General features: G+C 45.1%; 1 protein-coding gene across 1 annotated transcript in view; it reads left to right on the plus strand.

The window, feature by feature from the left end:
* Positions 1-13090, plus strand: part of FRAS1 (Fraser extracellular matrix complex subunit 1) — a 548508-nt gene that overhangs the window by 397897 nt on the left and 137521 nt on the right. The window contains exons 30-33 of the mRNA XM_058193082.1: positions 1234-1412; positions 6152-6268; positions 7020-7134; positions 8622-8759. Coding sequence (XP_058049065.1) covers positions 1234-1412; positions 6152-6268; positions 7020-7134; positions 8622-8759 — 549 coding nt within the window. The remainder of the gene's footprint in view (positions 1-1233; positions 1413-6151; positions 6269-7019; positions 7135-8621; positions 8760-13090) is intronic.

The following is a 13090-nucleotide window of genomic DNA, read 5'->3' on the forward strand; positions in this document are numbered from 1 at the left end:
ACCAAAAAAAGTGACTGACAATCAATGCTCAACTTACGACCATTCAAAATTACAACGGCACCAAAGACAGTGACTGACAATCCGTCCTCGCACTTACAACCACAGCTGTATCCCACGGTCACACGATCCTGATTTGGGTGCTTGACAACTGGACTGTATTTAGAAATCTTTGCAGCGTCCCTGGGTCACGTGATTGCCATTTGCAAGCTTCCCAGACAATGCGGGAAGCCGAATTCACTAAATTCTAAATTTACTAAATTTAGAATTACTAAATGAAGCGTATGATTCATTTAGTAACTCCAGTGATTTGCTTAACCACCGTGGCAAAAAACGGTAGCAAAATCAGGTGAGACTCAATTAACAACTGCCTTGGTTGGCAATGGAAATTCTGGCCCCAAATGTGGTCGTAAGTTGAGAACCACCTGTATTTGGCGCAGTGGTTAGAATGCAGTACTGCAGGTCACTTCTGCTGACTGACTCCAATTTGGCAGTTCGAATCTCACCAGGCTCAAGGTTGACTCAGCCTTCCATCCTTCCGAGGTGGGTCAAATGAGGACCCAGATTGTTGGGGGCAAGAGGCTGACTCTGTAAACCGCTTAGAGAGGGCTGGAAAGCACTATGAAGCGGTATATAAGTCTAAGTCAGTGGTAGTCAACCTGGTCCCTACTGCCCACTAGTGGGTGTTCCAGCTTTCATGGTGGGCAGTAGGGGTTTTTTCCTTTTTTTTATTTAATTGACTTTTTAAAAAAATTTCATAGCATTATTTAAAAACATTTTCATTTCGTTTGTATCGCCTGTGCATAAGTTTAGTTCATGTTACGTAAGTGAAACTAAATGGCGCTATAGTGTGACCGCAAACAAAAGAGCCTCGTCCCAGAATAGCTCCCGCACCTCCCCCCATACCACCCAGCTGTAACAGGCAAGCAGAGCTGGTAGCCGGCACCCCCCCCAACTCAATCCACGATGCGTGAGAGGCATGCGCAGACGACTATACATGGCGCATTACTGTGGAACTGGTGGGTGGTTAGAAAATTTTACTACTAACAGAGATACAAAAGTGGGCAGTAGGTATAAAAAGGTTGACCAGCCCTGGTCTAAGTGCTATTGCTATTAAGATCCTTCACATCTCAAAATCATAATTTTAGTGGTCCGTCAAAGTATCAAAATTTTGAAAAACTCCTAACTTTCACCTCCTCAAAGTGTCCTCCTGTCTTTTTCTCTGCCCTTTCCTAGGTGAAGTGGTGTTTCTGGTTCCCATGCCTGCCGATGATGCTGGATTAGGATGGCAGCCTTTGGCCACTGGAGGTAGAGCCACCCCAACAACCACGTTCACCCAACAGGACATCAACGAAGGTGTCATTTGGTACAGACACTCTGGAGCCGAGACGGAGAGTGACTCATTCCGCTTCCAGGTACCTTACACCATCGTTAAGTGTCACAGATGCTTTAATTCGGTCTTGGTTATAAGGCCTTGGTAAGACCACACTTGGAATACTGCATCCAGTTTTGGTTGCCATGATGTAAAAAAGATGTGGAGACTCTAGAAAGAGTCCAGAGAAGAGCAACAAAGAGGATGAGAGGATTGGAGGCTAAAACATAGGAAGAACGGTTGCAGGAATGGGGTATTGGGTACAATTCAAAGCACACTGATGTGCTGTGTGCAAAGCACTCCTCGAATGGTGACGAAACCATTCAGGGGCCGGGATAGCTCAGGCAATAGAGAAGCCTGTTATTAGAACACAGAGCCTGCAATTACTGCAGGTTCGAGCCCGGCCCAAGGTTGACTCAGCCTTCCACCCTTTATAAGGTAGGTAAAATGAGGGCCCAGATTGTTGGGTGGGCAATAAGTTGACTTTGTAAAAAAAAATATATATATATACAAATAGAATGAGACTATTGCCTTATACATTGTAAGCCGCCCTGAGTCTTCGGAGAAGGGCGGGGTATAAATGTAAACAAAAAAAAAGGAAAAAAAAACGTTTGGAAACCCAAATTGTAAAGCTCAGAGCTCAGACCAACAGCCCAGGATTTGGATATGTCTTGTTCAGGGGTGTCAAACTCAAGGCCCCGGGGCTAGATCCAGCCCACAGAGTACTTAGTTCTGACCCGTGAGGCCACCCTGGAAACAGTGAAGGACTGGCCTGTGATGCCTCTGCCAAGGGAAACAGAGCCCTCACGGCCCTCCCGAGCGTTGTTTTCACTGGCAGAGGGTTGCAGGAGCCTGTCGCAGCTGAAAACGGAGCTCGCGAGGGCCGTGGGTGACACTCCCGAGGTTCGATTTTGCTGGCAGAGTGTTGCAGGAGGCTGTCGCAGCTGAAAACGGAGCTCGGGAGCCCATTTTCTCCGGTAGAGCACTCGGACCACTATAGGTGCCCCCAACATAAGTGATGTTGAGCTGGCCACGCCTACCCTGGCCACGCCCCCCCACACTACGCCCCCCCACCCCCCAGGTCAAACACAACCCTGATCCGGCCCTCAATGAAATTGAGTTTGAAACCCCTGGTCTAGTTTAATGAAAAGGACTAGGGGTGACATGACAGCAATATTTCAATATTTGAAGGGTTTCTATAAAGAAGTGGGGTGTGTGTGTGTCAAGCTATTCTCCAAAGCACCTGAAGGCAGGACAAGAAGCAATGGGTGGAAACTAATCAAGGAGAGAAGCAATCTAGAAATAAGGAGAAATTTCCTGACAGTTAGAACAATTAATTAGTGGAACGGCTGGTCTCCAGAAGCTGTAAATGCTCCAACACTGGAAGTTTTAAAGAAAAGATTAGATAACCATTTGTCTGAGATGGTATAGATGGTATAAATTGTATAGTGCGCGTGGGCGACACCGAGTACCAAAAAGGAAGAACTTCATTTGTGCGTGCCCTCGTCTGGGCCGCGACCAGGAAGAGGAGTTGCCTAGGGGGCATGTGCATGCTGGAAAATGTATTTCTGGCGCATGCATGTGTGCCGGCCAGCCGGCAAGTCTTCAAATTACTGCCGCGCATGTGCATGTGCCAATCAGCTGGCCGGCGCGCATGCTCATGCTGGAAAACGGAAGACCAGCTCTTCCTGTTTCCGGCACTGCCGCTCGCACAAAGGTCAGTTGATTGTCAAGTGCGCATGCGCACCAGAAACCCGGATAATAATAATACAAGGAGTGGGGTAGCCTTATATTTTACAGTATTCTTGTGACATTTTTGTTCCTCAGTTTCCCAGATAAAGAATCCCAATTCTATGCTACTCTGAGACTTGATCTTGGACTTGTGGTTGTCCTGTATGCATTTTTCAGTTTGTAGCATGATGGAAGGGAAGGTTGCACGTTTGGGCTTTTCTGAAGAACCATATTGCGATTGTGGAAATAATTGTGTAGTTAAACTTTTGTGTGTGTTCTTGGTGTGTGTGTGTGTGTGTGTGTGTGTAGGGCTTTGGAGTGAAGCTGTGTATATCCACAAAACAATAACCTATCTGTCAGGCTGCAGATGAATGGCTAGTGACCGCTGAGAAAATGCAGATGGATGATTTTTTTTATTAATATTCTGGGAACTGCGTTTCCAGCGACCGCTCGCAGAATAGATCTTCCCCAAGTTCAGTTACAGATCTGTTGTTTCCTTTTCCATGGACTTTTCCCCCCAAGGGTCCGCTTGACCGAACCTTGACGGCAGTCTAGGAAACTCTATAGGTTGAGATCTCTGGCTTCTTTTTTGAATGAGGAAATATTCCACGCTACATTTCTTTCACATCGTGTTGCCATTTATTGATTTCTCTGTCGTTCCTTGGGGCGGCCCTTCTGAAGTCTTCTATCGATTCAGGGGATTGGCGGTATTGCCACTTATCTGCCGTGGGTTGTGTGTGGGTTGTAGGATGCTCTCTGATAAGGCACTACGGTGATCTTTATTTATTTATTTATTAGTAATGCATCGCATTTATTGTAGCCGCACACTCCAGAGAAATGAGGGTGGTTTATACCAGGGGTTCAAACTCAAGGCCTTGGAGGCAGATGTTGTGGTCCGTCAGCAGGCTGCAGAGCTGGCAACAGAGTCGGACAGCGATGAGGCTGAGGTGAGGCCAGGGCCATCGGGAAGTGAGGTGCGGACTCCAGAGCCTCCAGAGACTGATAGTAGTGAGGCAGAGGGAGGAGCCTGTTCCTAATGCACGCATGAGAAGAGCTGCCAGAAGGCAAGAGTATCTCAAGCAGAGAGGACAACTCGGAAGTAGGGCCAAGAGATGATTGGCCCCTCCCATAAGGCTTAAAACAGACCAATGTTTCAGCTTTGCCAGAAAACAATGTTGGTAGCTTTGTCTTCTGCTCCGTGTACGTCTTTGTTTTTGTGGCTTCTGGACGTTTACCAGGAAGGGACTTTGGCAGTTTGCCTAATTGGACTAAGGTTTGTGAGATAACTGAGGAATTTGTGTTGGGAGGCATTTGTTTTACTTTGAATTGAATGACTCTGGGAATGAAGTAATTCCCAGCTGTTCGAATAAAGTTTGTTTTTCCACGGACTAAGTTTATTACTACCTACTTGGGCCTGGGTCACAACAGCAGAGCTGGCCCGCGGGGTGCTTAGATTTGGCCCGTGGGGCCACTCTGGAAACAGTGAAGGACTGGACCGCGGTGCCTCTGTCAGCGAAAATGGAGCTCGGTAAGGCCGCAAGTGGCCCTCCTGAGCTCTCTTTTTACCGGCAGAGATTGTAGGAGGCCGCTGCAGCCAAAAACAGAGCTCAGGAGGGCCGAGGGTGGCCTTCCTGAGCTCCGTTTTCGCTCGCAGAGGGTTTCAGGAGGCTGTCGCAGCCGAAAATGGAGCTCAGGAGCTCGTTTTCGCTGGCAGAGTGGTTGGGCCGCCACAGGCACCCCGACTCAAGTGATGTCGAGCTGGCCATGCCCCCTGGCCATGCCCCACCCACGAGGTCAAACACAACCCTGATGCGGCCCTCAATGGAATCGAGTTTGACACCCCTGGTTTATACAATCCATCTAAGGGCTGCCACAAAGAAGGGGGTGGGGTGTCAACCTATTTTTCAAAACACCTGAAGACAGGACAAGAAGCAGTGGATGGAAACTAATCATGGAGAGAAGCAACCTAGAACTAAGGAAGTTCCTGACAGAACAATTAATAGAGGAACGTCTTGTCTCCGGAAATTGTGGATGCTCCAACACTGGAGGTTTTTAAGAAGACATTGGACATCCATTGGTTTAGGGTCTCCTGCTTGAGCCAGGGATTGGACTAGAACAGGGGTCTCCAACCTTGGCAACTTTGAGCCTGGTGGACTTCAACTCCCAGAATTCCCCAGCCAGCAAATTGTGGGGGGTGGGGGGCAGGCTGTAAATCGGGATCACGTCAGTGCAGGATACTGCAACCGGTCATAAATGTGAGTCTGAGTTGTGAATGTGACCACGTGGTAGTGCACCAGTTGTAAGTGCGAATGCAGGTCGTAAGTTACTTTTTCCCAAGCTGTTGTAAATTCAAATGATTGTTCAACAAATCTGTAATCTCTCTGCTCCAGCAATCTCATAACTGCACTAGGAACCAGGGGTTAAATGCTCCCAGTTTGGACCGGATTGCCTTATCCGGTAGTGATGGCGGTGGGTGGTTTGGAGAACCAGTACCAAAAATTCCTGCCCCCCGCCCCAGTTGAGCCATGCAATCATCAGACGTTGTTGTTGTTTTTTTACTTTTAAAAGCATTTTTTCTTCCGCCGAAAAATGCTTTTAAAAGTTAAAAAAAAAACCCTCTGATGATCACTCGGCTCAGCTGGGATCGTTAGAAACCTTTAAAAGCATGTTTTCTACAAGCTCTTCGGCCAAAGAGCTTGTAGAAAACATGCTTTTAAAAGGTTCTGGCGATCAGGCAACTCAGCTGGGATCGTCAGACCCCTTTAAAAGCTTTTTTTTCCTTTGTCGATCCCAGCTGAGTTGAATGATCATCAGAGGCTTTTAAAAGCAAGTTTTCTACAAGTTCTTGGGCCGAAGAGGTTGTAGAAAAAATGCTTTAAAAAAAAAAAAGTTGGCCACACCCACCCAGTCACATTACTTCCTCCCCACCAAGCCACACCCACAGAACCGGTAGTAACAAACTTTACATTTCACCCCTGCTAGGAACCTATCTGTCATGATGCATAAAAGTCTCACTGCCTCTGTTTCCTTTGTGTAATGTCATATTTGCAGGTCTCTGGTGCAGGTTTTCCACAGAGCCATCTTGAGACCCACCTGTTCAACATTGCCATCTTACCACCTCACCTGGCGTCACCTGTGTCCTCCGCCAGATCTTCTTTTCACATGACGGTAAGTTCAGAATTATATTTCTCGAAGAATGCATATTTCTTTATTGGGGGTCACTGATAACAGAGCTGCACAATATGCTTTTATTAGAGAATTATAGGACTACGACAACTACCTGACCTTCGGACCTTTCGCCGCGAGTTGAAGACCTACCTATTTATTCGCGCAGGACTGGCATAGAAATTTTTAAATAAATTTTTAGCAGTTTTAATATTTTGATTTAATTTGGGGTTTTTATGTTCTTAATAGTTTTAATCTGGCCTGATGTTTAATAAGATTTTTATAATTGTTTTTACTATGTACATTGTATTATTTTTTATTATGGCTGTGAACCGCCCTGAGTCCTTCGGGAGAAGGGCAGTATAAAAATCTAACTAAACTAAACTAAACTAAACAAACTTCGTGTATATAATGGATTATACAGGCTTTGTATATTTAATGGACCAGCTGAGGAGCATTGTCGCTCGCGTGGTTAGGACGCTGGGTTGACAAACAGCAAGCGCACATTCGAGACCCGAGTGCTGCTGCAGGGAGGGGTAAGCTCCCATCCTTTGCTCCAGGTCCTGCCAGGGACATGAAAGGTTGCCCCAACTGGGCATCCCCTAGGCAACTGTGATCTCACCTTCTGACCCTTTCAACCTGGAAGGGCCTTGATGCTTCCGACACCAGCGCCATCTATAAGGCGAAGGTAGTAAAAAAAGGTCAAGATAGTATATAAAGTACACCTTTATCTATCTGAATATCTATCTTTCAGGCACTAGAAGATCGTGTGACACCTATTCAACCCCATCAGCTATCCTTTGTCAACTCGCAAACTCCAAGTGAAGAAATCACGTACAACGTGACTGTCCTGTTGCCTCCAAATCAAGGCAAGATCATTTCATATATAATTTTTTTTCTATGTGATTCTTTTTCAAACTGAAATTGGTAGGCTTGTAACCAAGCAGCGGGGAGGGTCAGTTGAAGGATACTGAAAGTATTTATAAATTACATATTTGTAAATTAAAAAGTTCTTGGGAAATCATTGAACTTTCTTTGGTCAAAGCTGTAGTGTCGAAGGAACCGTGGTGGTGCAGTGGTTAGAATGCAATTTGGCAGACTGACTCTGCCGACTGCCAGCAGTTCGATTTTGACCAACTCAATGTTGACTCAGCCTTCTATCCTTCTGCGGTCGGTAAAATGAGGACCCAGATTGTTGGGGACAATATGCTGATTTTGTAAACTTCTTAGAGAGGGCTGTAAAGCACTATGAAGCGGTATATAAGTGTTATTGCTATTGCTAAATAGAGAGGCTTGGATTAAGCAAAATGGCTACCCTTCAAAACTAGGAAATAGAGTGCAAATTTAAATTCACATACCTCCTTTTTGCACGTCTCAGAATGGTGAAGGACTGTAGGTGGTTTCTGCAGGACTATTGAACGTCAGATGCTGAATGGAAGAGAACGCTATGGATGGGATTAAAATCTGAACTGGGGAAGAATCGCAGGGCATATTATTCATATCACGTTTGAAGTAAACTTTACAAGTTCCAAAGACTTGTATTTACAAGCTCCATAATAGAGATTTCGGTGGCCACGAGTATCGCGAGCTTTGAGTTTTAATTAGCCTCATATAAAGTCCACAGAAATCTTTTTTAAAAAAAATTATTTTATAAACAAACAAACATTTAGTACATCAGTCATTCATTCCGTGCAATATCTTGGTGTTTTCTTCATGGCTCCATCTTTTTATTGTTTCTTCTTTCTTCACTTCAATTTAAACTATTACCATTTTTCTACAATTATACTATTCTAATTATACCATTTTTCTTACATAATTATCCATTGCTTCTCTATACCTTTTTTGTAACCAATGGTAGAATTTATCTCATATCTTAAAATATTCTGAATCCTCTTTCTTTAATCATCAAGGTTAATCTATTCATTTCTATGCACAATCTAAAATTCTCCTAATAATTTCTCCTTCCAAGGGTATTTTCTCTGCTTTCCAATTTTGCGCAAAAACAATTCTTGCTGCTGTTATTTATTATATAAAGTCCATAGAAATCTTTACTAGTTAATCAGAAACTAGCCAGCCACGTTTATCAACAAGCATTAAGCAAGATGGAATGGCTGGTTGAAGGTTCAAAAATTATTAAGCAAACATAGGTTTAAGTGTTGTGGACAAAGCCACTGTGAAGTTATGGCCCTATCAACAGTACATTGGAAAAACATAACTGCAATCTTATAGAAAGCATATTCGTTAGAATTCATGTATAATATTTGACTGCTGTACTTACTTACCTAACAATTGTAAATTGTTTATAGTCTATTGAGATTAGCTATGAAATAAATAAACTCTCTCTCCTTTGTAACAGGCATAGTGGAACACAGAGATAAACCATTCTTCCCGGTAGCCTCTTTTACCCAAACTGACATCAACACTGGCAAAATTGTCTATCGTCCACCTAGTGCTGCATCGCACATTAAGGAGCTGATGGAATTCTCCTTTGCTGGTAAGAATTTAACCCACTGACTAGCACTCATTCATAGATTCCCTTCCATAACTCCATAACTTTCTCGGCAACTTTAAGACGAGTGGAGAGGCTGGTTGGGGAATTCTGGGAGTTGAAGGCCACATATCTTTTGCGGTTGAGAAACATCGATCCAGACCAGGGGTGTCCAACACAAGGCCCGTGGGGCGGATCTAGCCCACAATGTGATCAGATCTGGCCAGTGATGGGATTCAAGTAATTTAACAACCGATTTTCTGCCCTAATAATTTCTTCCAACAATTAGTTTGCCAAACTGCTCAGAAAGTTAACAACCGGTTCTCCCGAAGTGGTGCGAACTGGCTGAATCCCACCACTGGATCTGGCCCATGTGGCCATCCTGAAAAATGTAAGGGGATGGCCCGCTTTGCTTTAGCCCAGTCTACCTCAGTAGTGAAATCCAATTTTTTTTACTGCTGGTTCTGTGGGCGTGGCTTGGTGGGCGTGGCAGGGGAAGGATACTGCAAAATCCCCATTCCTACTCCACTCCTGGGGGAAGGATATTGCAAAATCTCCATTCCCACCCCACTCTGGGGTCAGCCAGAGGTGGCATTTGCTGGTTCTCCGAAATACTCAAATTTTCTGCTACCAGTTCTCCAGAACCTGTCAGAACCTGTCAGAACCTGCTGGATTTCACCCCTGGTCTACCCCTTCCCGGCGGGTGTGCATGCAAAGAAGAAACATCGGGCCAACGTGGCTTCGGCCTGGTCTACCCAGTGCGAAGAGGAAACATGCCAGCAGTTTGGGGAGTGGCATCAAGCTGGCCACGCCCACCCAGTCAGCCACGCTCAGTGAATGGCCTTAAGATGGTCACGCCCACCCAGTTGGCCACACCCACCCAGCCCTCAACCACAGCCCTGATGTGGCCCTCAATGAAATTGAGTTTGACATCCCTGATCTAGATAATGGTGGGAAGGTTGGGCAATAGATTTTAACAATATTTGAAGGGTCTACAATCCCAGCCATAAGGAAACCAATGAAGCACATGGAAGATACTAGGTCAAATGCCTGGTAAGGATCTATGATATCTTAAAAATCTTCTGCCAAAAAAGACATGTTTTTCATCCTCAAAACAAAGCGTTATGATAAGGGTAAATGATGTGGGAATATGTTATGCTTTTGCCCTAGAGATATACAACATAGAGTAACAGAGTTGGAAGGGAGTTGGAGGTCTTTTAGTCCAACTTCCTGCTCAAGCAGGAGACCTTATACCAGTGATGGCGGACCTTTTTGCCATCGCGTACCAGGAGTGGGGGTGGGTGGGTTGCCCTCCCCAGACTCCTAGAAAGGCTCTGGAGGCTAGGGAGAGAGAAAAACGGGCCTTCCTCACCACCCCTGAGGCCCTCTGGAGGCAGGAAACAGCCTGTTTCTCTTACTATTAGGAAACTTCTTCTTAGTTCTGGGTTGCTTCTCTCATTAGTTAGTTTCCATCCATTGTTTCCTGTCTTGCCTTTTGGTGTAAGAAATGTTATGGCATTTTAGTCATGTTAGAATGTTAAAAAGGTCATAAGACTTAACATTTTTGCCCTCACCATTAGGAATTTCTCCTTAGTTCTAGGTTGCTTCTCTCCTTGGTTAGTTTCCATCCATTGTTTCCTATCTCGCCTTTTGGTGCAAGAAGTGTTACGGCATTTAGTCTTACGTTATAGAATGTTAAAAATGTTAGTCTTAGGACAGAAATGTCATTTAGATTCATTTTTCAGGGATGCTTGGTGAATGCAGAACACGATGCTTCTCTTGACCCCTCTGTTTGGTAGCAAAGGTTATGCCAAGTACAATATCCTGAAATTTAGGACTCCACAAAAGGAAATAACGAAGAATAATTAGAGCACCAGCATCTTCGTGACATGGCAATCCATTCCAGTTTGTTGGGGGAATATTAATTCCGCCTTGCAGTGCAACCCACTTATAATTTTCCTGTTCTGTCTAATATACGGCCATCGGTGATTTGTGGGGCCGTGTGTGTTTCACAACGGAATTTTACAACAATTATGCCACTAATCATCAGATTAGTATCAGTTCATGAATTAACATCTGCTCCTGAAATTCCCCCGGCTCCTATCAAATTGCTTGCACCAATAGGCATTGCTTAGATGTCACACCTTAGATGCGTTACAGTCCAAGAAGCTGCTATTTCTACATCTGCAAAAGGAACAAACCTACAAAGCCATCTTCCAATAGGAACTTCCGTGCCTTACCTGCTGTGTTTAGCCTGCCAGCGCCGAAACATGGGGTGCATAATCCATCAAAATGAATGAGAGCTGTATTGAAACGAGCTGCCAAAAGCTGAAAGCCGGACATTTTTCAAAAGTACTCATTTTTTTTTTCATATTTTAAAGATGTATTTTATGTCAGCCTTTGCTATAAACAGGCCTAAGGTACTTAAAAAGACTTTTCCCCCCCTGTTGTTAAAATTGTTTTTAAATAAGATCCCCAAAGATCCTGAAGCTTGGACCAGAACTGCATTTTATCTCCCATCTTCCCAGAATAGAATAGGAGAGGAGAGGAGGCGAGGCGAGGCGAGAGGAAAGGAGAGGAGAGGAGAGGAGAGAAGAGGAGGCGAGAGGAGAGGAGAGGAGAGGAGAGAAGGTGAGGCGAGAGGAGAGGAGAGGTGAGGAGAGGAGAGGAGAGGAGAGGAGAGGAGAGGAGAGGAGAGTTGGAAGGGACCTTAAACATCTTCTAGTCCATCCCCCTGCTTATGCAGGAAACCCTATACCAGTGGTGGTTAACCTTTTTGGCACTGAGTGCCGATACTGGAGCATGTATGCACCGGACCACCAAAACCTGAAAGAGTGTGTGGCTGGCCGGAGCGCATGCGTGCACAGCCAGCCGCTCTCTCCTGGGTTCCATTGCGCACATGTGCACTGGCCAGCTGGTCTTCGCGTATGCGCGTGACAAAACCCGGAAGTGCAGCTAGCGACGACATGCATGCATGCATGGCCAGCTGCTTTGTTCCAGGTTCCGTCGCATGCATGCGTGCCGGCCAGCTGGTCTTCGTGCATGTGCACAAAGTGCGGAACCCGGAAGTGCCCACAGGTTCTGAGTGCCACCTCTGGCACTCGTGCCATAGGTTCGCCATCACGGCCCTATACCATTTTAGACAAATGGCTGTCCAATCTCTTTTTTAAAACTTCTAGTGTTGGAGCATTCACAATTTCTGGCGGCAAGCTGTTCCACTGGTTAATTGTTCTAACTGTCAGGAAATTTCTCCTTAGTTCTTAGTTCTCCTTAGTTCTTAGTTCTCTTTTTTGTGGCAGTCCCTAAGATATTGGAAGACTGTTCTCATGTACCCCAGTCCTTCTTTTCATTAAACTAGACATACCCAATTCCAGCATCTGTTCTTCATATGTTTTATCCTCCAGTCCCCTAATCATCTTTATTGCTCTTCTCTGCACTCTTTTTAGAGCAGGGGTCTCCAACCTTGGCAACTTTAAGACTTGTGGACTTCAACTCCCAGAGTTCTGGGAGAATTCTGGGAGTTGAAGTCCACAAGTCTTAAAGTTGCCAAGGTTGGAGACCCCTATTCTAGAGTACTATCCTGGCTTAAGGATAGTATACAGGTAGTCCTCGACTTACAACCGTTCATTTAGTGACCACTTAAGGTTACGACAGTGCTGAAAAAAAGTGACTTACAACGGATGCTTGCACTTACAGCCATTGTAGCATCCCCGTTATCACACGATCGTATTTTGGGCTCTTGGCAACCAGCATATAGTCACAATAGTTGCAGTGTCCCAGAGTCTTGTGTGATCACCATTTGTGACCCAACCCAGCCATCTTCCAGCAAGCAAAATCAGTGGGGGGGAGGGAACCAGATTTGCTTAATGACTGCCTGATTCACTTAACAACTGCAGCGAATCATTTATCAGTGGTGGGGGGAAAAAAGGCCATGGAAATTGGACGAGCTCAGCAACCACCTTGCTTAATGGTGGAAATTCATTGCGGTCGTAAGTTGAGGAATTTGTAGTCAAGTTTATGTCATCAGAAGCATCCAAGAAGCTGCATTCTCCAAAGCCGCAAATCCTTCAAAACTCATTTGGATAACTACAGGTAGTCCTTGAGTTACGACCACAATTGAGCCCCGATTTTTATGTTGTTAAGTGAGATCTCTGCGAAGTGAACTTTGCCCCCTTTTACCACCTTTCTTCCCACCGTTGTTAAGCGCATCATTGAGCATTAGTGATCATATGATTCCAGGGACACTGCATTGATCATATATTCATATATATATATATATTTGTTTTCTGAGGTTTTCGCGGGTGTTTGTATGTAGGTCATTGGTTATTCGGGTTTTC

The sequence above is a fragment of the Ahaetulla prasina genome, chromosome 8, assembly GCF_028640845.1.
Source record: "Ahaetulla prasina isolate Xishuangbanna chromosome 8, ASM2864084v1, whole genome shotgun sequence".
NCBI classification, from domain to species: domain Eukaryota; kingdom Metazoa; phylum Chordata; class Lepidosauria; order Squamata; family Colubridae; genus Ahaetulla; species Ahaetulla prasina.